At 42.7% G+C, this 27,745-nt stretch overlaps 1 protein-coding gene across 9 annotated transcripts in view; it reads right to left on the bottom strand.

Annotated features, from left to right (window-relative positions):
* Positions 1 to 27,745, bottom strand: part of TTLL5 (tubulin tyrosine ligase like 5) — a 272,026-nt gene that overhangs the window by 229,113 nt on the left and 15,168 nt on the right. For 7 of the 9 annotated variants that reach the window (XM_070416253.1, XM_070416261.1, XM_070416235.1 and 4 more), the window contains exons 4-9: positions 23,778 to 23,860; positions 21,883 to 21,989; positions 20,392 to 20,522; positions 11,517 to 11,599; positions 4,488 to 4,557; positions 3,389 to 3,473 (exon numbers count right to left, since the gene is read on the bottom strand). In XM_070416253.1, the coding sequence (XP_070272354.1) occupies positions 3,389 to 3,473; positions 4,488 to 4,557; positions 11,517 to 11,599; positions 20,392 to 20,522; positions 21,883 to 21,989; positions 23,778 to 23,860 (559 nt within the window). Of the gene's footprint in view, positions 1 to 3,388; positions 3,474 to 4,487; positions 4,558 to 11,516; positions 11,600 to 20,391; positions 20,523 to 21,882; positions 21,990 to 23,777; positions 23,861 to 27,745 lie in introns of those variants that run through there. The other 2 variants (XM_070416289.1, XM_070416299.1) reach the window with 2 other exon arrangements.

The raw sequence follows: 27,745 nt of genomic DNA on the forward strand, positions 1-27,745 counted from the left end.
AATTTGACTCGAGTTTTTAGAAAAACTGTTCTCTAAATTACTCTAAGAAAAAGCATGCATTTAAAAATATACAGGGGTGGTCAAAAGTAGGTTTACAGTTGTAATACAAATAAAAAATAAAATAATTAATAAATAATAACAAAAATAAACTGTTTTGTGTACTCATAATTGTAAACCTACCTTTGCCCACTCCTTTACATATATATATATACATACATACACACACACACACACTCAGTTTCCACTGAAGGCAAGAAAAGTTACTCAATTCAGTGGATTCTGATTCTGGCACATACCGAGTAATCAAAACACTTGCATATCTGTAATAAATATTGGTATTGCTCTCAGTCTGTGTCTGAACCATTGAGGTCTTAAAACTATGCCAAATTTTACCAAAAGAGAGGGCTATTAATATTGTGAGTGAAATGTCTTTCAAATAATATGCAAAACATGTTGGTATGACCTTTTCTTTTTTAAAAAAATATTTTTTTTATTGATTTCAGAGAGGAAGGAAGAGGGAGAGATAAAAACATCAATGAGAGAGAATCACTGATCGGTTGCTTCCTGCTTGCCCCACACTGGGGATTGAGCCCACAACCCGGGCATGTGCTCTGACTGGAAATCGAACCGTGACCTCCTGGTTCATAGGTCGACACTCAACTACTGAGCCACGCCGGCCAGGCAGTATGATATTCTTGAGAAATAGTGAGTGTAACCTTGAGGTTTTGTTCCCTATGCAAGAAGTCCAACTTGTGGCAGGACGGAATCACTCCTGGGAAGGGAACAGGAGACAAGCTGGGATGAGGATGAGTGGAGGGAAGAGGAGAAAAAAGCTCATGATACACAAGAGAGAAAACTCAGATATCTAAAATTACAAAACTGAAACCCTCAGCACCTTATATATCTGAGTAGAAGTAAGAGGTATACTTTATCTTCTTTTTTTCTAGATAATATGGGGAATTGGCTTTTAAACCTATAATTCAAAGAATGACAGCACATGTGTCTACAAACACTACAGACAACTTCTTTCGTATAAATCTGATTAGAGCTAGTAGTATGTGATCAAGGACCTTTCAGGTTCAATTCTCGACCTGAAAACTGAGAAAAGTTATAGTTTTTCCCTCCTCAATTTTGAGGAAAGAGTGAAGATAGGGAATATATAAAATGGAGTCACTTTAACCAAGTTGTTAAAATTATTAACATTATGATGGTTGGGGCATGCGGAAAGATTCTATTCTTGTTCTAATTAGCCTGGGAAACTGAATATTTTTTAACTTTCCAGTCTTGTATCAATGCCTGCATATATGTCTGGACATACACACCGGACCTCCAGATAACCCTTTGATTATTCCCCTGAACGGCTCATGTAGACCACCTGGCATCCATTAACCAGACCACAGCATGTGACCAGACCTCCTGGGATCCACCTTTCAGACCACCTGGCATCTATCATCCAGGCCACCTGACATCTGAAAGAGAACCATCCTGGACCAGTCCTAGGGCTAAGAATGCAGGACTGAAAATTTTCAAGAGTATAATTTTTACTATAAGAACTCTTAACTTTTCTTTCTTCTTTGGAACACTTCTGGGTTTTTGTCTAGCTGTGTTCCCAGTTTGCAAACTCCAAGACCCTTGAATCAATCTTTTTCATTCATTTCTAGCCAAAGCTTCCAGACTCTTTTTGAGTAACAATGGACAATTTTCAAGGAACAAGAGACCAGAACTAGGGAGCTTCTGTAGCCTCCGAGTTCCTAGGGCTCAAACACATAAATCTAGTTAAGAATATGACAGAGCATATAAATGCTGTCACTGCCACCTAGAGGTGAAGGGAAGAAACGGCTCAACCGGCCAAAATCACCCTCAGATGGTAGTCACAGGATGCATCAAAAAAATTTGAGTATATGAAAACACCATTTTAAAATAACAGTTGTCAGAGTACTATAATACTTCAATAGGTAGGCTTCTTTTAATCATTATATTTCCCATCTTCGAAGTACATTTTCTAAAATATAAAACACATACAGACCAAGCTTTTTAGCTTGTCCATGTCTGCTCACAGATTGCAAACTACCTTCTAAACTGCTATGTTATATAAGGCCAATGCATGAAAAAAAACTTCAGGGAAAGCTAGTTGATTAAAAATAAATAAAAAATACACACACTCACACATACACACAAGAGGGGAAAACATAGGTTAACAGTTGTGATTACATGAAATATAGAGTTTATTCTTAAATCATTATTTATTAATTATTGTATTATTTTCCATAAAATCAACTGTAAACCTACTTTAGCCCACCCCTGTATATGTTGGGGGAAGAACATAAACAAAGTTATATGCTCATTTTAAACAATTATAGGGTCTATGAAAATACTGTCACCTCTAAAATTATCTGGTTCTGGAAAACAAAACTTCCAATTATTATCATTTGAACTTAATTTTATGTCACATTACCATAAAACCTAAAAAAGACCACAAGAAAAACAAAATAATATAACCACTGTAAAGTATATTACTTGCAGGTGAAAAAAAAAAAAAAAAAGCAGCTAATGCCTCCTAAATACAAGAGGCCTTGACTCTGGAATCAGATCCAGGAATCCAAACACCTGCTCCACTGCCAACCTGCTGAGATACCTCAGAAAAGTGAATTCAAGCCCCCTTACCTTTCTAACCCTCAGTTTCCTCAACTGCAAAAATGCATCAGCTGTAAGGTTATTGTGAGCATTAAGATAAGTGTCTGGGATACTATATATATAAATATAAATATAAACATAAATATATATATATATATATATATATATATATATAAATGCAGGATTTTTTATTCTTTTTAGATCAGTTCTGAAGAACGACAAATTATCCTTTTTGTTCTGTTTTATTAATCCTCACCCGAATATATTTTTCCATTGATTTTTAGAGGGAGTGGAAAGGACAGGGAGAGACAGAGAGAGAGAGAGAAACATCGATGTGAGAAGACATCAATTGGTTGCCTCCTGCATGCATCCTAACCAGAGCCAGGACTGAGCCTGCAACCGAGGTCCGTGTCCTTGTTCAGAATCAAACCCAGGACCCTTCAGTCCAAGGGCCGATGTTCTATCCACTGAGCCAAACCAGCTAGGCGACAAATTATCTTAATACCCTAGGGCCTAGGGTCTTCAGAACAACTGCCATTGCATGAAAACAGGATGCGATTCTGGATCACTGCTAGGAAAGATGTGTGCTTACATACGCATAACTGTTCATACATGTGCATATGTAAAGCAACCTGAAGACCATCTGGGCACACTCTATTTTTCGGGGTTAAACGTAACAGAAAGAAAAAGTGATCTTAATATACCCCTTAATTGGTCCACTCTAATAAACACCCTCCCTCCAAATGTCTCTTACCTAGCCAATCCTTCTTCATAGAGATAGATGACAAGAGGATCATAGGAAGTCACAAGCACATAGAGGCGCACATCAAACTTGAAATCTAGAAAAAAGTTTGAATTCACAGGAAAAACTAAGTTCATTTGTTCTGTTACAGAATAAACAGGATAATGTAACAAAGAAACATGAAAAAACGAATAGCCCTCCTCTCCCCACAGAATACACACTGTCCACACCCCTTGCCTTTTGAGGATAAATAATAATTACACATTTTGTATATATATATGAGGATTTATATATATATATTGTACAGTTCTCATATATATTTGTTATTATATCACCTATAAAGCACTTTCTTTTTTATTATATCTTTTCATCTTTGAAATAATCTCATGAGGTAGGTAAGGAACCAGCCTCAGCTCTAAAGCCATAGTTGTTAAGAATTTCATATTAGCTTAATAAAGACTTACTAGTGATTGCCAGAGGAAAAGGGATGGGAGGGGGAATGGAAGAGGGTGTAGGGTTGATAAATGGTGATGGAAAGAGACTTGACTTGGGGTGATGAACACACAATACAATATACTAGTATAGATGTTGTATTATAGAATTGTACACCTGAAACCTACATACTTTTATTAACCAATGTCACCCCAATAAATCCAATCTCTCTCTCTCTCTCTCTCTCTCTCTCTATATATATATATATATATAAAAGCCCAATTGACTGTCCAACCGGTAACTATGACACGAAATTACCACCAGAGGGCAGACTCTCCAACCGGTAGCTATGATGCGCACTGACCACCAGGGGGCAGACGCTCAACACAGGAGCTGCTGAGCTGGTGACTTGGCAGCTCCGGTTCTTGGATGATGCACCCAGAACCAGAGAGGAGGGAGCCCGATTCCGGGGTGCGTCACCCGAGAGCTGCCCTATTGAAATCCAGGACCCCTCAGGGGATGTTGGAGAGCTGGTTTTGGCCCGATCTCCACAGGCCAGGCCGAGGGACCCCCCCACTGGTACACAAATCTGTGCACCAGGCCTCCAGTAAATAAATAATAAATTTTAAAAATTAACAAGATCTAACCCAATCCAGGCAAGGGCCTAACCACAACTCACCATCTATGAGCAGGGGGTTGTTAATGTAACGGGAGACCAGGATGTTCTCTTCCAGGGAAATCTGGTTTGGCTATTGAGTAAAGAGAAAGAATGAAAGGACAGAAATGCAAAGGAACCCTAGCTTACAGTACGGGAACAACGTTCTTAACCTTTGAGAAATGATAATGTAGAAACTAAAACTCTAAGAAAAGTTTTCTTCCAAGCTACCCATACATTCAATTGGCCACATAACACACCACTTCCATAAACACTGTAGGTATCCAATTACAATGGGGGAAATAAATTTATACAGCATCTCTCACATAATAAATCAAGTCTAAATAGCTTTAGAGATTTTTATACATGATATTAAATAGTTACATGCCAAGAAAATAAAAGCTACTTAAAAATAAAAACTTGCTTTCTCCCAAACGTAAAGTATGATGCAAATTTTTAAATGCTACTGTTCTTCTTAGATGAAAGCTTTCATCAAGTTGCTTAGAGAATTTACAGATCTTCCCCCTGTGAAACGGGAAGGATGTTTCATTGACTCACTCAATGGTACTTGCTATATCGCTATATGTCAAGACGGAACTAGATGTTTAAAATTTTTTTCAATTAAGAGTTGTTTTTACAATAAGTAATTATGAGTATTGCTGGATAGTATATAAGGCACTGGGGAATACTGTGATGAAGTAAACAGATAATCCCTGCCCTCAGAGCCTAATCCCTACTCCCAAAGAGTTTAATATTTAGGTAGAGGGGCAGCAAAACAGATAACTTACAAGAACACAAAGGAGCATATCTGCAAGTGGAAGATATAAGGCTGCAAAGTGGAAGAGCAGTTAAGTGGGACGAGTCAGGGAAGGCTTCTCCTGAAAGAGTAGGCGTGGAAGTGAGTGCTGAAAGCTATCACGCACATGGTGGAAGGGACAAGAGACCATCATGGGAAGACGGCATGCACTAAGTCCCCCAGAACGGAGAGTGGGCAGATTCACTGACCTGGGCTAAAAGGCTGAACTGAGAAATAATGAGAGATAGGGTTAGACAGTTAGGAGGAAGGGACCCACTGGCAAAGGGATCTGGACCTCTGGCAAGGCGAATTTAGGTTGAACATGGTGGGAAACAGGAAATGACTGTGGAGTCTTGATTAAGAAAATAGTAAAGTTAAAATATCTGGAACAGAATAACTCTATGTGAGATTAGATTAAGGCAGAAGTCAGCTGGAAGTCACCACAATCCATACAGGACAAAGGACTCTAAAGGAAAGTGACAATAGTAATAACTGTGGTTATAATAGCTACAGCAGCAGCAACAGAAATAACTATTAACATCTGCAGCAAAATATGAAATTTTAACCAATGTAGTGAACATTTACTATGTGTTGTTCAAATTCTTCACGAGTATTATTTCGTTTCATCCTCACCTAAGTCCATGAGGTAGGTATATCACCACCCAAATATTAGAGATGAGGACAGTCAGAGAGAGTTAGGAGCCTGCTCAAAGTCATACAGCTAATAAGTCATCAGGAGGTCTGCCTCAGAGGCTTAGCTCTTAAGCACTATTCACATCTTTCCCCAAAGTTCTGAACTAAAAATAACTGTCCCCCAGATTCAAAAGTTTGTCTTTATAATAATGCATTTCTATCCCAAATACTACAGTTATCATAAAATAGGGATAGTCCTGTGACACAACATTATACAGCCACGATGAGCAACCCCAGAGTCAGGATGCTGAGACTGCCCTCTCGCTTCCCACTGCTGCTATCTCAAGCTCAGAACACAACTTTCCCAGCCTATGCATCATATGGACACTAGGACACCAGTGCTGATTCATCCTCAGGGACTCAGTCACCCACACCATTTCCTGACTCCCTTACATTCCTTGATCAGTTTCTCACAAGTACTATCTCAGCAGCTTAGTAAGAACTGATACAATCACAGTACAAAGCAGCAAGCTGCAGGCTGTGTTCCAAAACTAAACGATTGCAGCTCTCTTCCAAGTGAGTAACACCTATAGGCTACAATATATGTCTGAGCACTCAACTTTCCCGCGAACCAGAGAACACGCTGGCAAGGGTCTTCCCTCCATGACACATCTAATGTCCATGGCCATTTTCTCTCTTTCCTGCTTCATAATACATATTTATCCTTTGAGTTATGTATAACATAATTTCTTACATTATTTGTTCAATGGTCTGTAGCTCTCATTTTTATCTGCATTAGGAATCAAATTGTAAGCTCAGAGAAGAAAAGAATGGTTTGGGTATAGTTTCCTTGTATACTATTATCTATACTAATAAAAGGGTAATATGCTAGTTAGACCGGGTCGACTGGACATCTTCTGGACGTCCAACTTCCTTCTGGACAGTTAAGGGGGGGACCAGGCCAGCAGGGGGGCAGTTAGGGGGCAACCAGACTGGCAGGGGGGCAGTTAGGGGGTGACCAGGCTGGCAGGGGACCAGTTAGGGGGTGACCAGATCAGCAGGGGGTCAGTTAGGGAATGACCAGGCTGGCAGGGCACCAGTTAGGGGGCAACCAGGCCAGCAAGCAGAGGCAGTTAAGGGTGATCAGGCAGGCAGGCGAGCGGTTAGGAGCCAGCGGTCCCGGATTGCAAGAGGGTTGTCTGACTGCCAGTTTAGGCCCCATCCCACAGGGGACATCTCCTGAGGGGTCCCGGATTGGAGAGGGAGCAGGCCGGCTGAGGGACACCCCCCTCCCATGCACGAATTTCATGCACCGGACCTCTAGTATACTAATAAGCAACTAATGAAAGTTTTTTCATATCTTCAAACCTTTTCCTCAATCCCCAATTAACTCACTTTAAATGATTTTAATTTCAAGCTCAAACTGCCCTCCAAAGTATGTGAAAGTAAGAATGTGAATTGTTGGGAAAGTTGGAAACATCTATTTTTCTAACTGGACTTTAAGATGAAAGCTCATGGTATCTGTTAGGTCATTGTAAGGTAGAACGGTACACTGGTTAAGAGTGTATCCTCTAGAATTAGCTAGATCTAAGTTACAATTTTGACCCTACTACTTACTAAGGAAATAATAATAATTACATCATAGGATTCTTATAAAAACTAAATGAGATCATATTTGAAAGGCACAGTGGTAGGCACATTAAATGCTCACGAAATCTGGTTGCTGTTACTACTGCAAACTCAATAGTATCTATGTGGTTCTACTTACTAAGTTCCATAACTCAACAGCATTCATCGCAGCATGCAACATGCCATTCTACTCAGAGCAGTGCACTGAGTTATAATGAAGACCCATAAGAATTAGGAGAGTCCCTATTTCTCAAACGGTTTTAAGGGGGATAAGCATCTGGCACACCACAGGCACTCCCTACATATCTGCTGAACAATGAGAAAAAATAAAGAGCACATAAGATAACAACATATAAACAAACAGAAACAAGTATACGAGTGACCAGAGTGACCTAAATACACTTCTGATGCTTTAAAACCTCAGGGAAATATTCATATTGTATTTAACGTGGATAATGTGTGAGACAAGGATGACTAAATCTGACTTCTATAATCAAATTCATACCCTAATCAGGAAACACCAGATCTTTCCCCTCCTCGATCTGAATATACTAAATTGGGAAAATATGGCATTTAGTCACAGTTACTGAAGGAGCTGGATCAAACACAACTCTGTTCCTTTATGATGTGTTTCCAGAGTTAAAGAGAACATTATTAAGAGACTGCGTTAGCCAATCAGCTGAGTTGCTTCCATCTGTAGGAGCCTGCACTTCTCTCTCCATTATTACATAAAAGTAATGCTTTGTCTGTCCTTTATCCTGTTCTTGTAGTGGTAAAAGCTGCTATTTGCAGATATTTTCCAAAAGGTTAAGACTATTATTGGGAATGTGAAGTAAGAGGCCCTCTCAGCCCAGCAGGAAGACCGGGAATGATGTTTTCATTTGGCCTCACACCTAACTCAGGCCCCCACAACTTCCCTCACCCACTCTCATTAGCGCAGCTCACAGACCCTCTGCTGGAGCACTCCCTCCTCCCTGAAACCTAAAAGGAAAGCAGGCAGCAGCCTTGGAAACAGTTACTTCATCCCGTTGGCTAATGGGTCACATATTCCACGGGAAAGGATCCAGGTATGGAAAAGAGGGGATGGTTAGGCCTTGTGCGCAAGGAGAGAGGAGTATTAACTACATGGTTCTTAGGCCTGGGTAAAAGGTGATAAATTTCCAGTTTTGGAGTGAAATGGGAATATTTTCCCATTATGTCCACATGTTGCCAGCTCCCCTGGTGCCTGCTGGCATCTTCCCAGGCTTCTGTCTGGCACTTCCACCAAATACCTCAAAGAATCAGACTCATTCCAAAGCTTCTCTGAGGAGGAGGGGGCCAAGGGTCCAGCCAAGTACTTTGATCTCTGCAGGGGGTCTCCAGGGATCCAGCCCAGGGAGAGGAGGGAGGGAGGCCAGCCTGCCAAGTACATTCTCTAAAGACCTGTCACCCCCCTTACGAGACTCAGCATCCAGGGAAGAGTCGGGGCACGGGGCTCTCAGCCCCAAAGGAAAGTTAAACTCTTCTTTTCTTTATGATGCTGGTTTTAGAATAACAAATCACCAGGGCAAAAGAGCATTCCAAAAGAAAAAAACCCCAGAGGAGCTGGGAATAGATCCTACTCTTCTTGACTCATGTCTAAGAAAATAAAAAGCAAACTTATACCACCGCTGACTTTCAATAGCAATTCCATTTGGCAGCTAAAACCCAAACCCAAACCCAAACCAGTGCTGTCTATGAGATTCAAATAACACTGGAGTTCCTGGCACAAAGCTGAAGGAAAAACTATTGGGCAGGAGCCCTCCACCAAGGTCAGAACAGAGACAAGAAAAGAGACATCCAAAGCATCTGACCGGGGTCTCTGTCACAGGAGACAGCGTAAAGGCTTCTGGAGTGACTCAGGGCCAGGTAACAGGACTGGCAGCCCGGGCCTGGGGCTGTAATAGCTGCTGTATCAGAACCAGATCCTACATGTCTGCAGTGTCTATAATAGTTGTTAGTCCAGACTGAATGGAAGGATCTCCCAATGTGAAAGACCCTCAGAAAGTGAGTTTCTATACGTACAGAAATAGCTCAGATCATGTGAAAGAGAATGGGGGGTTTAAGATGGAGTACTGACCCCACACACAACCTATCTTCCTCCCCCTCGCCCTTTCCAGAGTCCCACTGGAAGGACAAAGAAGATACTTGCTAAAACAGCGGTTCTCAACCTGTGGATCGAGACCCCTTTGGGGGTCGAACGACCCTTTCACAGGGGTCGCTTAAGACCATCAGAAAACACATACATAATTACATATTGTTTTTGTGATTAATCACTATGCTTTAATTATGTTCAATTTGTAACAATGAAATTGGTGGTCACCACAACATGAGGAACTGTATTAAAGGGTCGCGGCATTAGGAAGGTTGAGAACCAGTGTTCTAAAAGAATGAACTGATCACAAGGCTAGAAAGCGGTTCAAGGACCAACAACAGACCAAAACTTTAAGGTGATCCTGAAAGATAGAAAGCAGACAGGATCAGGCTGAGAAAACAGAGCAGAGGACGCCCCTGCCCCGGACTTCAGAGCTGAGTGTGATCTTCCCAAGGAGGCTGGGAGAAGGTCCACGCTGGCACTGAACACGCAGAAGCAGGAGCGGGCGGGAACACGAGCCGGGTAGGTCATCAACACGCAGCATGTGGAACACTGAGGCCAGGGAGCCTTCTCCAGCACCCAATGCATGGCCCTTGGGAAACAAGCATGTCCTCTGGGGAAGGCAGCTTGTGCGAGTGCAGGGATCTGAAAGAGTGGCGCCTGAGGCCCTGCCATCCCCCAACAGGTACACAGTGGGGAAAGGAGGACCTCCCTGCACCTGCACAATACGGCTGCCCTACTTCGGGGCAGGGGGAAGGAAGAGGCATGCTCCTCGCTCATGTCCACCTAAGGGGCAGCCTGACAGTCACTTTGCCCAAAGCTCCAACAGTCTCCTGTCCAGGCAGAAGCTCTCAGGGAATCGGTCCTACACAACAGTCGGAGAAACACAGGCCAGCTGTCCATTTCAGTCAGTCTCGTCTCCATTCATAAATGTGGCTCAACACACTAAGGCTACTGAAACTGAGAAAAACCAACAGGAGGAAAATAAGACAATCCCCAAGGAAGTTCACACCACAGAAGATAACTTTAAAAAACTTTCAACTGATATCTTCAGAAAGACCAGCAGACAAACTGCACCAAGCAACAACAGCTGTTAACAAGAAAGCAAGTCCTAAAATAAGAGTTTCCTCAAACTATGATAGCCAATATAGAAATTCAGTAAATGAGATAAATAAATGGATAGAATTCTAACTGGTGATCCAGAAGGAAGAGTGGAAAGACAGAATTTAAAATGAGAGAAAAGCTGACACGAAGCAAAGACCCAGACTGCCTCAAAAAGCAGTTCTAGTAGTAGAAACAAAGACTCCCCAAAAAAGAGGGGGTGGGGTGGGGGGATAGTTTTCCCTGAACAAGGAATAATACTAGTTTCTATATGAAAAAGGTTGACCAAACATCCAGGAAGAAGAATTAACAAAGATCCAGACTGAATTAGTAGTTAAATTTCATAATTCCATGCCTTAAAGTTTCTACTGCGTTTAAAATTTGTATCCAACTTATAAAGCAGAGAAACTGAATCATAGTTACTGAGGAGAATGTAAATGTTAAAAACCTTAAAAACTAAATGTTTATGCTACTAATTAATGCTTAGTGCTGAGGAATTCACATGACAGTATCCTGAAAGCAGAAAAGGTACCTCTTTTCTGCTGACACCAAAGGCCTTCCTCCCCCAAAATTGGATCAAATAACTTTTCAGCCATAGAGTAACTATTGTCATGGGAAGTTACTGCTAAGAGACACCTCATACCCACCCTCAACTCACAGTTCTAAATGCAGATTTCCAAAGGGAACACCTGCTCTTAATGAAAAGCAACCAAATTAGCAGCTAGGACAATGGGTGCAACAGGGAAAAACAGAACGCAGAGAGGTTGTGCTGGATACTTACATTGTTGATCAGGTAGACGCCCCGCCCCCTAGAAGAGGCCACTGGTTTTACTATCCAAGGTCCCCGATCCTTTGAATAGCAGTCTGCTCAAAATATTGGGAGATAAAAAGTGGGAGAGAGAAACAAAGAGAAAGAAGGGACATGAGATTATCAACTTAAATTTCAACAATGGTTATCTACTCAGGTACCCAAAGAATTTTCCAAATTTCTAAGTGGAAGGCAGCAGCTTAAATAACCTGTATTTTTGGACTAGTCTTAAAAATTAAATAAGGGCAGAGACAGAAACCAAAAAGGGGGTGGCGGGAGGAAGGAAAGAAAAAAAGAGGGAGGACGAGAAAGAAGGAAGAGACAGCAAAATCATAGCAAATACTACATAATATATTTTTTCACCATTTCCCCTCTTGAATGAGAGGATGAAACAAAATAAGACAAATAACTGGATTATAGTCTATTACTGTCACAAACAACCTTCATAAATCTTTTCGATTCTTTCTTCCCTTAAATAAGGGACCTCCAGAGGCTAACAGTGCAGACAATGGCAGTGTCAACGCTAGATATCATAATATGGTCACTTTCCTTAAGCAATTTCTCTGAGCTTGTAAAAAAAAAAAAAATCACCTAAAATCAAACAATGTGCAAGTGGAAAGGAAAAACACGAATTTACAAGTGAGTAAAAGGTGCATTTTACTCTTGTTCCTTTCTTAGGTTCAGGCTTACACCTTAAACATCTCTGGATCGTGGGAAGAGAAACCAAACAACGGGCTTCAAGGCTTGCAGATAGCTCTGCTTAGAGGAAGTCAAAAGACACCAGAGAAAAGTAGGAACAAAGAATTCTCCCTTTGTTATGAGCTAAACTATCTTTTCAAGGCCTCCAACAGGCACCTGACAAACCATTTCACCAGGAGGAGAAAAAGTAGGTCTCCTTGTCCACTCTCCCCCATTTCCCCTGATTTTTCCCTTGATGCAACCTAACTGAATTAGGAAAAATGGAATATGCCACACAGAATTTACAACGCTATGCGCAATTCCACTTCTAGAAATATGTCTGCTAGTTCTACTCACACATGTAAAATGTATGTATAAGATTATTCAGTGTTGCAGTATAGTAGCAAAAGGTGTCCATCAATGAATTAAGTACACTATATTGCATCTATTTCAGGGGCCAGCAAACTTTTTTGTAAAAACCAAACAAACAGATAATAGCCCTGCCAGCATGGCTCAGTGGCTGAGCGTCAACCTATGAACCAGGAGGTCATGGTTCGATTCCAGGTCAGGGCATATGCCTGGATTGCAGGCTCGATCCCAGTATGGAGCATGCAGGAGGCAGTCAACCAATGATACACTCTCATCATTGATGTTTCTATTTCTCTCTCCCCCTCCCTTCCTCTCTGAAATAAAACAAAAAATATTTTAAAAATAAATAAGAAACTATTAAAAAAAAACAACCACCAGATAATAAACAATTTAGGCTTTGCAGGCCATGCAATCTCTGTTGCAACTGTTCACTTCTGCCATTGTACCTCAAAAGCAGCCATAAATAATATGCAAATAAAGGGGCAGGCTATGTTCCAATAAAACTTTATTTATGGACACTGAATTCCATATGATTTCCAAATGCCATTAAATTTTATTGTCTTTTGTTTCAACCATTTGAAAACATAAAAACCTTTTATAGCTCATGAGATGTATAAAAATAAGGCAGAAGACTAGATTTGATTCAAAGGCTATAATTTATAGACACCTGATCTGTATAATAGAATATTAAGCAGACACACAAAATAAGAATGTTATTAATGAATAGACAGGGAATGATCTCAAAGATAGGCTGTTCAGTGACTAAAAGGAAAGTGCAGGGCAATGATATTGCATGCTCCCATCTATACACATACACACTCAAGCCATATGCTACAAACACACAGATTATCTCTAGTCTAGAAGGACATGTGTAAAACTAGGAGCACTAATCACCTCTGGGGCAGAGAGGTGGATGTCTGAGAAAAGCATTATTGTTTTGTAATTTTTTTGTACCATGGGAATATACTCCCTTTCAAAATATATAATTTACATAACTTTAAAGTCCTGCTATAGATAACTTATATATCTATATACTAGAGATATATATAACCCCTCAGCCCGGCCCGTGCCCTCTCGCAGTCTGGGACCCCTTGGGGAATGACCACCTGCTGGCTTAGGCCCGCTCCCTGGGGGATTGGGCCTAAGCTGGCAATCAGACATCCCTCTGGCAGCCCGGGAGCCCTCAGGGGATGTCCACTTGCCAGCGGGGAACAGGCCTAAGCTGCAATCTGACATCCTTAGTGCTGCTGAGGAGGTGGGAGAGGCTCCCACCACCACCGTTGTACTGGCAGCCGTCAGCTTGGCTTGTGGCTGAGCAGAGCTCCCCCTGTGGGAGTGCACTGATCTCCAGGGGGCAGCTCCTGCATTGAGCGTCTGCCCCCTGGTGGTCAGTGTGTGTCATAGTGACCAGTCATTCCCAGTCATTCTGCTGTTAGGGTCAATTTGCATATTACCCTTTTATTATATAGGATAGAGGCCTGGTGCATGGGTGGGGCCGGCTCGTTTGCCCAGAAGGGTGTCCCGGATCAGGGTGGGGGTCTCGCTGGGGTGCCTGGCCAGCCTGGGTGAGGGGCTGATGGGTGTTTGCAGCTGGTCACACCCCGTTCAGGGTGGGGGTCCCCACTGGGGTGCCTGGCCAGCCTGGGTGAGGGGCTGATGGCTGTTTGCAGGCTGGTCACACCCCCTTCAGGGTGGGGGTCCCCACTGGGGTACCTGGCCAGCCTGGGTGAGGGGCTGATGGCTGTTTGCAGGCTGGTCAAGCCCCCCGCAGTGGGAACCCTCACCCCATGGAGGTTTGGCCAGCCTGGGTGAGGGGCTGATAGCTGTTTTCAGGCTGGCCACACCCCCTTTAGGGTGGGGGGTCCCCACTGGGGTGCCTGGCCAGTCTGGGTGAGGGGCTGAGGGGCGGAAGCTCCCAGCCTCTCCTTTTTTTCTTTTTTTTATTCTGGGATTTATTTACCTTCTATAATTGAAACTTTGTTGCCTTCAGTGGAGCTCAGAGCCGGCTGGGAAGCTTGGCTTCCTCCATCACTGGAGCAACCAAGCTTCCTGCTCACTCCAGCTCCGTGGCTTCCGGCCACCATCTTGGTTGGGTTAATTTGCATATAGTCGCTCTGATTGGCTGGCGGGCGTGGCTTAAGGCATAGCGAAGGTATGGTCAATTTGCATGTTTGTCTTTTATTAGATTAGATATATAAGCTTAAGCGACCAAACGACTGGTTGACCGGTCACTATGACATGCACTGACCACCAGGGGCAGACGCTCAATGCAGAAGCTGCCCCCTAGTGGTCAGTGTGCTCCCACAGCCAACCTCCCGTGGCCAGTCCCTCTCCGCAGCTGGCCAATCTCCCGTGGTCCCTCCCCTGACCAGCCAACCTCCTGCAGCCCCTTCCCCCAGCCGCCGCCCCGATCAGGATGGGGCGAGCCGGCCCCAAACGGCCCCAATCGCCAGCCAGGCCAAGGAACCCCACCCATGCACAATTTTGTGTACTGGGCCTCTAGGGGTAATATAAGACAAATTAAGCCTCTATAAAGTAAAGCCACTGAATATATGTATGTGTATACAGTTTATATATTTTTTTTCCTATTTTGCTATTTTCCCCAGATTCTAAGGAGACAATGAGCTGAGCACAGAAGAAATTATTAATAGTAAAAGAAAACAAAAATTACAAAATTTTCTAACCTTCATTCATTCAATACTTCTAAGTACCCAATCGTGTCAATCAGTTTGCTAGGTGATTGATCGATCCATGCAGTAGTGACAAAGACAGCCTTGCCCTCACAGAGTTTAGACTAGTAGAAGGGGCAGACATCGATCAAGTAATTACAGACACACTCTGAGTCATCAAGAGGAAGAGCAGGGGGCCATAGGAAAGCCTAAGGAAACAGCCAAAACTGTCTGGGGACAGGCCCTTTGCAGTGGCAAGTACATTTATAAAACCCTCGTTTTCACAAAAGGGAAAATCTAGCTAAATGCAGTTGTTGCTACCTAACACCGTAATAAATCTTATTTTGTGAACTAGCCTTATCAGAAGTTTTTGCTTTTTTGGTGCTTCACTTTTATCACATCATTGGAATTCTAAATACCAATGTCTTTCACATTAGGCTTTTATCCTTAATGTGTTATGTTTCATAACAAAGACTGAGTTTTTCCTAGGTTCTAAAAATGTGGTTATGAAGCAAGAAAAATAAGAGGCAAAGGCAGGTTGCAAAGCTTGTCAGCCTCTCAGGATGAGGACGTACTAGACAGGGTCTGCGATCCTTCTAGTGCCTCCCAGGTCCTACAGTGGCATCCTGTGCAGGCTAATGGAAAAGGCTCTGGACCAGGGGTAGAAAGATCTGGATTCGAATTCTGGCTTTTACACCAGGGGCACTTTGCTTAAACCATCCAGTCTCTCATAGATGCAGAGAAAAGACTGATGGATGCCAGAGGGAAGGGGGTTTGGGGAACTGGGTAAAAAAGGTGAAGGGATTAAATACAAATTGGTAGTTATGTAAAGTACAGCACAGGGAATATAGTCAATAATATTGTAGTAACTATGTATCATGCCAGGTGAGTACTGGAAATATCGGAGTGAACACTTTGTAAAGTATATGATTGTCTACACACTATGTGGTACACCTGAAACTAATACTAAGTAATATTGAATGTAAACTGTAATTGAAAAAATAAAAATTTAAAAATAAACTGTCCAGTCTCATCTTCAAAATGAGGGGGTTTAGTCTGATTTGCTAAGTTCTCTTATAATGCTAATATTATGATTCTATAAATTTACTGATTGCTTTAAAATCTAGCTACCTGCAATTAACTGCAATTAATGAGAAGTCAAAATTTTGCTCATTCCTTAGAATTATTTCTCAGCCTCTCTTGCAACTGCAAGTGACCACAGGACACAATTCTGACCAATCAGAAGTAAACAGAAATCTGCTGGGGCTTGGGAGAGAAGTTTTGCTTTTCTGACATTGGTGCCACCCTATCTTTCTTTTGTCCTTCTTCTGGCCAAGAAAGCTGTCCACTGGGCCGCATGTGGCTGGAGTTGCCAAGAGATTTCTAGGTTCAAGGTCACAGCCCTCCGATTCTACTACATCCTGCAACGAGCAACAGTGCACCAGGAGTCTAGAAAGATAATATACCACGTATTCCAATCCTCACACTCTAATTACTGGCAATATCCAGGCTTTCACATCTCTTGAGGTAGTGGTTGGTCTCTGGGACAGATCTCTACAGAGATGGGTTTAAGGTTTTCTCTTATTAGAACAAAAGCCATAAATTCATGAGATCCACCTTGCTGGTATCTCAGTGTCTTTAGGCAATCTTCATGCCCGTTCCTTATCAGTTCTCTTTCAAAGGCCTTACGCAAGCTATTTCCATACTTTTCTGTCCCTCCCACACACCCAAACCCATCTGTAGGCCCTTCATTCCTGCATGTGTCCTCATCACCCTACACCCCAAGATGGCTGGGAATTTGTTACATAAACCCAGTCACCTGCTTTTCTATCTAAAATCTCATCCGGGTCATCACTTGGCCTTCCTTTCCTTGCTTTAGGGGAGAGATGTGCCCACCTCCTTCCTAAAGCTCACCTTCCACAGGGGCTCTGGATTAACCCTCTCCTGCCTTCTCTGGGACGTCAATCATTGTTTGTATCGTTGAGCTCTCTCCCCTCTGATTTTTCTGCGGTGTGGCTTCTCGTTATTTTTCCCTCCCTTGGTAATCACATCCACCTCCATACCTACAAATTCCAGAATCTATATCTCTGGCAAACCAAACACTGCCTGCCAACATCACGACATGGATGCCTGTAGACACCTCAACTCCAAACCTGGTCCAAAATTTAATGCTCTCCCACTCTAACACTCCTTCATGTTCCTGGTTACACTTGCTGAAGAAAGACGTAATGATGCTCCCAGCCTTTCAGACTCACACCTTTGGAGATATCTTTGACCCCTGCCTCACTACTAGCAGTCAGCTGGCAATCCTTATTTATTCTCCCATTCTGTCCATTCCGGCCACCTAGCTGTATCGAGCTACACTTCCCATCTGGATTACTCAATAATCTCCAAAGTGACCACTGTGTCTCCTCCCCTGCTCCCTCCAACTCATTTCATGCAGTTGTTTTTCTAAAGGCCAGCCTGTTCACCTCCCTTTCCTTCTCAAAAGTCTCCTATCACCCACACTCATTAAGCACTGGAGGGTCAGAACACAAGAGTCAAGGAGAAAATGAAATTTCCAATATATGATAGGCAAGGTAGACACCAAAGGAAAAGAAGAGAACTTAAAACAGACTTTATGGAAAAGGGGAATGTCTCTTTGAAGTCGATGGGCTTGTCTCTAGTATGTAAATTTCACAACCCCATTAACCTAATGGTGTTGGATTTCTTCCCAGTGGATTTAAGGTTAGAGGTCATGAACTCTGGACAACTGGCAAGGAATGATTGGCACCCAGCAAGACTGAAACCAAGGAGATTCCTCTTTACCACCACATCCTCCCTGCACTCCCTCTTCCACAAACACAGCAAGTCCCTGTGGGATCGCTGGGTGGCAACTGGCAATGGGTGATTTGTTTGAGGGACTGAGGTACACCATGGGCCTGCAATAACTGCCCAGGGGCTAAATGTGGTGGCTTTGGGTTGCAGCTGCATTAATTCTATGTATTCTACTGACCTCTTGAATTCACTCTTGTTAAAAAGAACACATAAAAGTTTGAGTAATTGCTGAAGGAGCAATTCTACGGAAAGACAGGTCAGGCTTGAACTGATGAAGGAACCCTAACTCTACCCAATCAGCTGAATGAGTTTCCCAGCCCCCGGCCTGCCTCCAAAGGGTGGGGAAGGACAGCAGAACAAGCAACAGCAAAGAGGAGAAGGGGAATTTTCAACTTACATTCCTTTAGTAGGAAATTATTCTGGACTTGAACTTCTCACCAGGAATCCAACAACAGGAGGAGTTCATATTGGGAACCCTTTAAATTGCCGACCTGTTAGTTGAAGCATTTTCAAGCTATCGTGTTGGCTTACTACAGAAATTTTAATTTTTATTATGTATTGATATATTTCAACGTAACTTGAAATAGGAAACAATACTGAACATTTATTGAGCACCTATAAAGCACCATTCCAAGTGCTTTCCATGTGTTAACCTATTTAAACATCCCAACAACTCTGTAAGGTCAGTACTGGGAACAGTCTCTCTTTACAGAGGAGAAAGCTAAAGTACAGAGAGGTTTAAGTAACTTGGCTAAAGTTACATAAAAATTCTTGACTGCAGATTTTCAGCTTTGAGTGCACTGTAGTACTGAAGTTAACTTCATTCATCTAATTAATACTCATTTCAGAGCCCTGTGTGGGCAAACACTGAACTGCCAACTTGTGGTCCCAGCAATAGTGCTATCAGAGGAATGGCAGCCTCAAGGTACAGCCTGTGACCGTCCCTGTGACATAAGCCCCAGAGGAAGAACACTCCACTGGGTGACCAGACCAGATTCTTAAGTCCAACTGGTAAAAGTATCAAAAGTCAGGAAGTTTAGAGAGACCTTGCTTTTCCTATCCCCATGCTTCCTCTACCCTGAAACAGAAACAGTCCCTCCCTGGGACTCATCCAGAGGAAAACTGTCTGTCTGCTTCTCCTCTGTCACACCTGATCCTCTGTCGTATCTGACCCTCCTCACAGACGTGACTTCTGTCGTTGGCGATACTGGGAAACGGTCACTGTGTACGTACTGCCCAGTGTCTTTAGCAATAAAGCGCAGTGCTGAAGAGCCTGGCCTTTGAAGCCAGACTGTGGTTGCTTATTACAGAATTTTTAACTTTTATTATGTAGTAACATATCTCAACGTAACTCGAAACAGGAAATAATGCTGAACATTTAGGTCTGAATCCTATTCCCACCATTTGCACAAAGTTCCTTTACTTCTCTGTATCTTAGGCTCTCCATCTGCAAAGGCAGGAACAATAACAGTACCTACCTCAGAGCAGAGGTGCCACTTAGAAAAAGGCCTGGTAGAAAGGAAATCTTCCCTGAGTGTCAGCTACTAGTGTTATTACTATTTAAACTCTCCCAAGCCTGCCTCACACCTGACCTGTGCACTAAGCCCACTGAGTCAGGCTCTGCCCTGCGAAGGAAAGCCTGAAACAGCCCACGCCTCTGCTTACACCTGGGGAGGTGAATTCACTTCAAGGCAAAAGGAGTAAGAAGCCACTGACACGGGGATGCAGGCCACATGCTCCTATCTAGCACTACCACCAACACAGCTGACATCTGGATCCCTAGTTGGCTCCCAAGGATAGTTTCCAATTAATTAGTGTGAACTCCAAGGAAAAACAGTGAGACTAACTGGTACTTCCAAACACCAAAAGATGCATGAGACCGGAACCTCGAAGAACACAAGTCACACAAATAAGTCCAGAAATGAAGGGGACAGGAATATTCCCTAAATGGCAAGAGGAAAGGAGACACCAAAGAGGGTACGTCTGTAGTTTACACGCACAAGTTCACACATCCCTACATGTGCACTAACTCTTGTCAATGAAGAAGAGACTGTGTACAAGACAAGAGCACATTTACCTGACACCAATGTGTCCTACATAAATGACACTGACCAGCCTTTCTAAGAATGAATATATAGGTACACAGTCAGAATAAACTCCATTTTAAAGTTATCTCTGCAGCTGTTTTACTAAAGAAACACAAGCTGTTTAAGGATTCGAGAAACCCTAATTTGGTGACTGACTTGAGGCAACCCTGGAGGTCCGTCTGCCCCAACTTCAGTTCCTGGGGATGGGCAGCGAGTCAAAGCACTTACTACAGAATTCTGCGTACTCAGCTGGCAGCAGGAAGGTCTGAGGGAGGATGTGGAAAGCCTTGAATCCATGCGTATGCTGCATCCGAATGATGTTTTTGTACAGTCGGTCCTTTCGGGTTAGTTCATATGACCTAAAAATCATAAAAGTACTTCCATTTCAGTCAACTCCGACTCAGAGGTGATCCAGTGTTATCACATCCTGAAGAGTTCACATTCACGGTTCTAGAGCAGTCACTGAGAATAGTAGATCCCAAAACTATCACTGTCTACCCCAAAGGTTTTTTCATTTTCATGGAATGGATTTCTTTGGTCAGGTTTAGTCATAAGGTATACATTATGTACAGTAAAATTTGCCTTTTTTAGTGTATTGTTCTGAATTTGAACAAACACATACAGTTATGTAACCACCACCACGATCAAGATTTAGACAATTCCAACATCCCCAAAAGTTACCTCAAGTCCTTTGCAGTCAACCCTCCCAATCACCTCCAGGCCCTGGCAAAGTCACCTGTTTTCTGTCCCTGTATTTTGCCTGTTCCAGAAAGTCGATTAAAGGGAATCATGTGATGTGTGTATCCTTGTGAGACTGTCTTCTTTCACGGAAGGTGACACACACATTGAGATTTACCCTGTGGTTGCATGTATCAGTGTTTCACTCTGTTTTATGGCTCAGCAGTGACCCACAGTTCAGTTACCCACTCACCTGCGGAAGGACACATGAGCTGTTTCCAGTTTTTGGAGATTATGAATAAAGTCACTATAAGCATTTGTGTATAGGTTTTTATTTATTACTAGAGGCCCAGCACGCGATTGAAATCGAGCGAGGAGGCATCCCATGGGGGGCCGGGACCCGAGCCTGATCCGCATAGCCCTGGCCAACGGCTGCGTTGTGTCCGCTGGGGTGGGGGCAGGCGCTCTTGTGTGTTGCGTCTCCACTCTGGCCCGCCCCCAGCCCCAGCCTCAGCCTCCCTGCGGCTGCTGGGGTGGGGGCGGCACCCCTCCTGCCCATCTGCGCGCGCAGCTCCTCCTGAGCGGTCCTGACGCTCAGCTAATTAGCATATTCCCTGTTTATATATATATATATAGATTATTACTTTTTAATCCTCATCCAAGGATACACTTTTTTTATTTGATTTTAGAGAGAGAGAAAGGGAGCAGGAGAGAAAGAGAAACATCGATGTGAGAAAGACTGATTGGTTGCCTCCCATACATGCCCCGACTGGGGATTGAACCCAGAATCTAGGTTACGTGCCCTGACCAGGAACTGAACCCGCAACATTTTGGTGTACAGAACAATGCTCCAACCGAGCAACCCAGCCAGAGCAGGGATTGTACTTCTATTGTTATCTCTAAGAAATCTTTACCTAATCCAAAATCATAGAGATTTTCTCCTATGTTTTCTTCTAGAAGTTTTAGTTTTAGGTTTTATATTTAAATCTCTGATAATGTCAGGTGCCTTTAAAAGGAGCAAAGGAGCTACAAGAGCATTACCTGGGAAAATGGTTAACCTTTTGTGCTTCAGAGAGGGTGCGAAGTAAGAAGGGCTTCAGGTGGGATCCTGTCCACATTAGGTTATAGTCAGTGCTGCTTGGGTGAACCTGAGGACAGATAAAAGGACAAGATAAAAAACATCAACGATAACCCCTCCCCAGGAAGAGCCATGCAAAAAAGGCCAAAGAGATTTTTCATCCACCAAGTTCTCATGGGGTGGCCCAGTTAGGATGTGAGCCTAGCAAGACAAAAAAGTCAAGGACATGGAACATGGAGTTAATCAAGTTTAAAGAATTGGAGAGTTGGGAAAATCCCAGACATAAAAAGTAGAATAGCCTGCTGGTGTGGCTCAGTGGTTGAGCACTGACACATGCACCAAGAGGTCACTGATTCGATTCCAGGTTAAGGAACATGCCCAGGTTGTGGACTTGATCCCCAGGAAGAGGCGCGCAAGAGGCATCCAATGGATGTTTCTCTCTCATCAATGTTTGTCTCTTCCTCTCCCTTCCTCTCTCTCTAAAAATCAATAAAAACATTTTTTTAAAGTAGAATAAATTAATCCTTCTATAGAAGTCCACAATATCTCTTAATATTTTTGCATTTCATAGTATGAGAAGAGGGCCCAACTCCAAAACTCCCTTTTCAGAGTATCCTTTGGTTCTTGCAGATGCTGCATATAAAGTACTGATCAGAAGTAAAAACTTATATAGTAGCAAATCAACTTAGAATCCACTCATTCAGTCATTCATAATAATTTATTTGTACAGTCATTGAACAATTATGTATTCTGAGCCTATGATGTGGTAGGTGCCATATTTAGAGAGAGAGGAAGGGAGCCCTGGAGATGAAATAGCAGCAAGACACGATATAAACTGGTACCAGAACTTCAAAATGCCTACTTCAGACTTCAGCCTAGGATAAAGAGCTAGCAAGCATGCCTTTATCAAGTGTCTCAAAATCTCTACAGTGGTCCTAGCCAGTTTGGCTCAGTGGATAGAGCTCCAGCCCGTGGACTAAAGGGCCCTGGGTTCAATTCCAGTCAAGGGCAGGTACCTCAGTTGTAGGCTCAATCACCGGCGAGGCCACCAATCAATGTGTCTCTCTCATATAGATGCTTCTCTCTCTCTGTCTCTCCCCCTCTCTTCCACTCTCTCTAAAAATCAAATGGAAAAATATCCCTGGGTGAGGATTAACAACAAAAATCTCTACAGTGGAAATCGGTCCAGCATTTATGCCTGTCCCCTTTGATGTCAATAGCCCAATTTTCCCCACTTACTTTGGGAATCACATACTCTTTGGTTTTAAAGGACCTGCCAATCATCTTTCCCTCTCTCCCCCAAAGAGTGAATCCATGACCCAAGCTGGGCCAGTCACTCTATCTCCAGAATGTGATTCTTGAGTGAAGAAAGGCACAAGGACAATGAATGGAGTTGAGTCTCTTCCATGTGGTGCCTACAGGAGATGGTCCAGAAGCTTCCTGTCCTAGATCCCTGGAGCTGTCCTGTCTCTCTCCTTTGAGACAGGCTGCCTTTGCAGTTTTTCCTGATCCTGTTAACCATCTTATGAGCACTTTTCCTACAAATCCCTTTTGATGTATGTTAAACAGAGTCTGTTTCTGTTGCTTGTAATCAAAGAACCTTAATTGGGTAACAAACAATTCCTTATGGGCAACTCTGCCTCTAGCCTAAGCCTATAAACTTAGCAAATAAAAAAAAAAAAGCTTTTAATTGTGGAAATGTCTTCCACGTATTGCATGGAATTCAAGGCAAGTTCTCCCATCACCACTAAGCACTGGTCCCATGTACTTTCTAGCGTTGGCATGGGTAACTGACAGTCAGGTGGCTAGGATTTTCAGCTTCTGGACAGGTTAGGTGAGGTAGTCAAAATGAGCTTACTTCATGAAATCCATGGGCTGTCAGAATGCTGCGTACCAGGCGACTGTCTGTTCGCACAATCTTGTAAGACAAATGATAACGTTCTAAAGGAAAACATAGATTCAAGTTCAGTAACCAGAAAGTTCACTGTAAAGACAGAAATAAACTGTTAGAGGGTAGCTTGCTTAATTACACTCGATAATATTATACTGCTACCTTATGCTACTACAATACAAGTAGGGGCTGCAGATTTCAGGGATTCTTAACCTGAAATTTGTTGGGAGTTACTAAACATGTATAGGGAGAAATGACATCTTTGTTTTCGTGAATTTCTAGTTGAAATGTAACATTACTTTCAATTAGAAATATAGGCAACAATGCAGAGTATTATTAGCAGTAACTGTGACCCTGCCACCAGTAGAGATCAGGAATTTTAATGTTATTTTACAGTTGTTACAGTTATCTCAAAGTATCACTTATTCTCACAGTCTTTAAAAACTATGGAAATTAACAGATCTACCACTAGATCATTATACTAATCAAGGCACATATCTAGGTTTTTAAAAATATTATGGTAATATTTCAATACAATTGATTTTCTTTGTAGTCATATATAACTTTTATACACTTAACAAACATTATTCTGATTTAAAAATAAACAAACAAAAACATTATTCTGAAAAAAGACTCATTAGGATCCAATGCACTAAAAAGGTTGAGAACCCCTGCTCTAGGTAGCACTCTGTGTGCAATCCTTCTGATTACCAGTATCTCCTAGACCAGAGGTCAGAAACTAGTGACCTGAGGGCCAACACCAACCTGCAGACATAGTGTGTTCATTTCTCATTGTGCTTTAAAAATAAAATTGAATTAATTGTGAACCTTTTAAACTTGTCAACCTTTTAAACATATAAAAATCTAGATTTCTGGGTCTCGGTGTCCGTCTCTCTCTCTCTCTCTCTCTCTCTCTCTCTCTCTCTTTCTCGGCAAGAGTCCACTGCAGAAGTGCAAGTGCTTCCTCCAGGACAGGCCCACACTGCACTCACTCATATTTCCTGCCTGGCACCTGCAAGCATTCTGTGCTTGTGACCCCTGTCTAAGAGGAAAGTCAGTAATCATGTGAAATTTCTATATATCCCCATCCCTGAGGACTAACATTTACTCTGGCTCATTAAATTCAACCTCTTTCTATACACACTACAAATTGCTTGAAAAAGTTATCTAAGAATATTACAGAACAATTTTTTAAAGGACTACATATTGCCTTTGCTCTTAGGGGATACATACTGAATCAAGTATTTAGGTATGAAGCATTTAAACTAATTCTCAAATGACTACAGGTCCAGTGCATGAACTTCGTGCACGGGTGTGGTCCCTAGGCCAGGCTGGCGATCAAAGTGTAAGCATCTGGGCCCTGGGCAGCTGGGCCCCCAGGGGCCCCCCCGCGCACCCTCCTCAACCTGAGTCACGGCACCCGAGTCCCCACGTGGAGATGCGGTGAGCGCGGCCTGATGCCTCTGGGCCACCCAGCAGCACTGCACAGAAGGCAGGCAGGCAGCACGCTCTCTCCCAGCCAGCCTTGCAGACCAGCTCTTGTGCTCCCTGCGGCTACAGTTTGGCTCACCGGAAGAGGCCATGATGGTGTGGGGCGGGCTCCTCTCGGGCTTCCCCAGTGCATGAGCCCTGGCGTCCTGAGGGGAAGGTAGCAGGGGGAGTGAGAGCGAGCTTGGCGGACACCTCACACCTCACGTTCTCACTGCACTTCTGTCCCCGTCACCCCCACACCCAGGTAGCCAGTGAGAGGTCGCAGTGCCGTGGCTGATGCTGACGCTCCACACCGTCCCCAGTCGAAAGACTGCCCGAGGGGACAATTTGCATCTTAGGCTTTTATTATATAGGATGGGGAAGGGGGAAAGAGAAGCAGATATGGCAAAATGTTAATAACTAGTGAATCTATGGAAAGAGTATACATGTGTTTATTGTATTATTCTTAAAACTTAGAAAAATGAAAGAATATTAGGTCTTTTCATTATAATTGTGATCACTGACATCTCCAATTTTGCACTTGGCAAAGAGCCAAAATGTCAACTGCTGGAGACCAGGAGTGCTCCAATTCTGAGCCTGTTCTGCAGTGCTTGCCTCGCAGAACCAGGCCACAGGGAAGGTGATCAGTAAAGTGTGTGGAAAAATAGACAACGATTGCATGGGACTGGAGGAAATGAGGGGATAATAAGAGAAAGATTATGTCTCTGGAACGGAACTATCAGGGTTAAAATCCTGCCTCTACTACTTCCTGGCTGTCATCCTGAATAAGTTCCTTCATTTTTCTATGCTCAGTTTTCTCACCTATAAAATGGAATTGATAACAGATACTTACCTCCTAGGACAGGGGTCCTCAAACTTTTTAAACAGGGGGCCAGTTCACTGTCCCTCAGACCATTGGAGGGCCGGACTATAGTTTTAAAAAAAACTATGAACAAATTCCTATGCACACTGCACATATCTTATTTTGAAGTAAAAAAACAAAACGGGAACAAATACAATATTTGTATTTGCATGTGACCCGCAGGCGGTAGTTTGAGGACCCTTGTCCTAGGATAATTGAAAGCACTATTAACACATTAAAGCTTGTATACTTGTTGATACATAATAAAAATGTTTATATAGCAAAAACTGTATATAGTAAAATATATAATATATAGTATTAAAAAAGTAAATATAGTAAAATAGGTATTAATAGTGCCATACAAAGTAAATTATACATTTTATATAGCAAATACAAAAATAAAAATGCTATTAATACTTTCTCCTACTTCTCCTGATATAGAGGGAAAATGTAATTATTACTGTACTCAGTGGCAGCCTGATTCTCGGTATGTAAGTAGTAAGCAGTGACCAACTCCTTTTAATCCACACCTACTAACTCTAACCCAACTCAGATACACTGAACATGTTCCAAAAGGGGAGTGTGAGGAAGGCAGGGTGGGATGATATAAAGCAGCTGTGATTCTGGTGATTTTAACTCAAATTCACATTCTGGGTTCAACAGCCCTGTGACCAATAATGCTGATTACCAGTATATGTTCGACCAGAGGTTATAAATTGGTGACCCAAGGGCCAAATCCAGCTTATCGACATGGTTTGTTCACTCCTTGTGATGTTTTAAATGTAACATAGAATTAGTTGCCAACCTTTTAAAATTGGAACAATTCATATAACAATCTAGATTCCTGGGCTTCTCTTGGAAAACCTGGTAACTCTAGGCTCTCTCTTCCCTGCTAGTCAGATGGAAACTGGCAAGTGAACCTGCCCAACTGCCCTCCTTGCCTACTAGCAAACTGCCAAACATCCAAAATCGGAGCCTCCAAGCCCACATTGCCTCAAATCCACCATGAGCCTGTAGAATTTCCTCTTCTCCAATCGCAAGTATCCCAGGAGGCAACTTGAAGCGCTAAGACCCCTGGCAAGTTCCAGGACTAACTGTGTAGGCAGAGCAAATAAAAACAAGGAAGCAATAATCTGTCAGCACGGAAGCATCTAGGGAATGGTGAAGTGCCCTAAGGATTTGGTCAAAAATAGCATGGGAAAGTAGAATGAAGACAAAACTGATGTCTTGACTTTTAGAATACAAGAATAACCCCTTCAATGGCAACATAGTGTAGCTTGCCCTACTGTCAGAAAGTTACAGCTGCACTGTTGATTATGGTAGTCACTAGCCATGTGTAACCACTGAGCACTTGACTAGTGTGAGAGAATAACTGATTTTTTTTAAAATTTAACTTTAACTAATTTAATTCAGTTGGAAAACTTGTCTGGAATAACCTGAGCATAAAAATTTATTTTTCAACTATGCCGGGAGCCGGTCCATCCTTGCTGCTTGACACACTCGCTGCAGGAAAGAAACATCTGCACAGCATATGTTTCAAGGGACCTGGCATATATAGCATACTGTTCTTAATATGTTTGCTCCCTTTAGCGCCATGTGTTTT

Source organism: Myotis yumanensis, unplaced genomic scaffold (assembly GCF_028538775.1).
Source record: "Myotis yumanensis isolate MYYU_CA2020_CCGP unplaced genomic scaffold, mMyoYum1.0.hap1 SCAF_1, whole genome shotgun sequence".
Classification (NCBI taxonomy): domain Eukaryota; kingdom Metazoa; phylum Chordata; class Mammalia; order Chiroptera; family Vespertilionidae; genus Myotis; species Myotis yumanensis.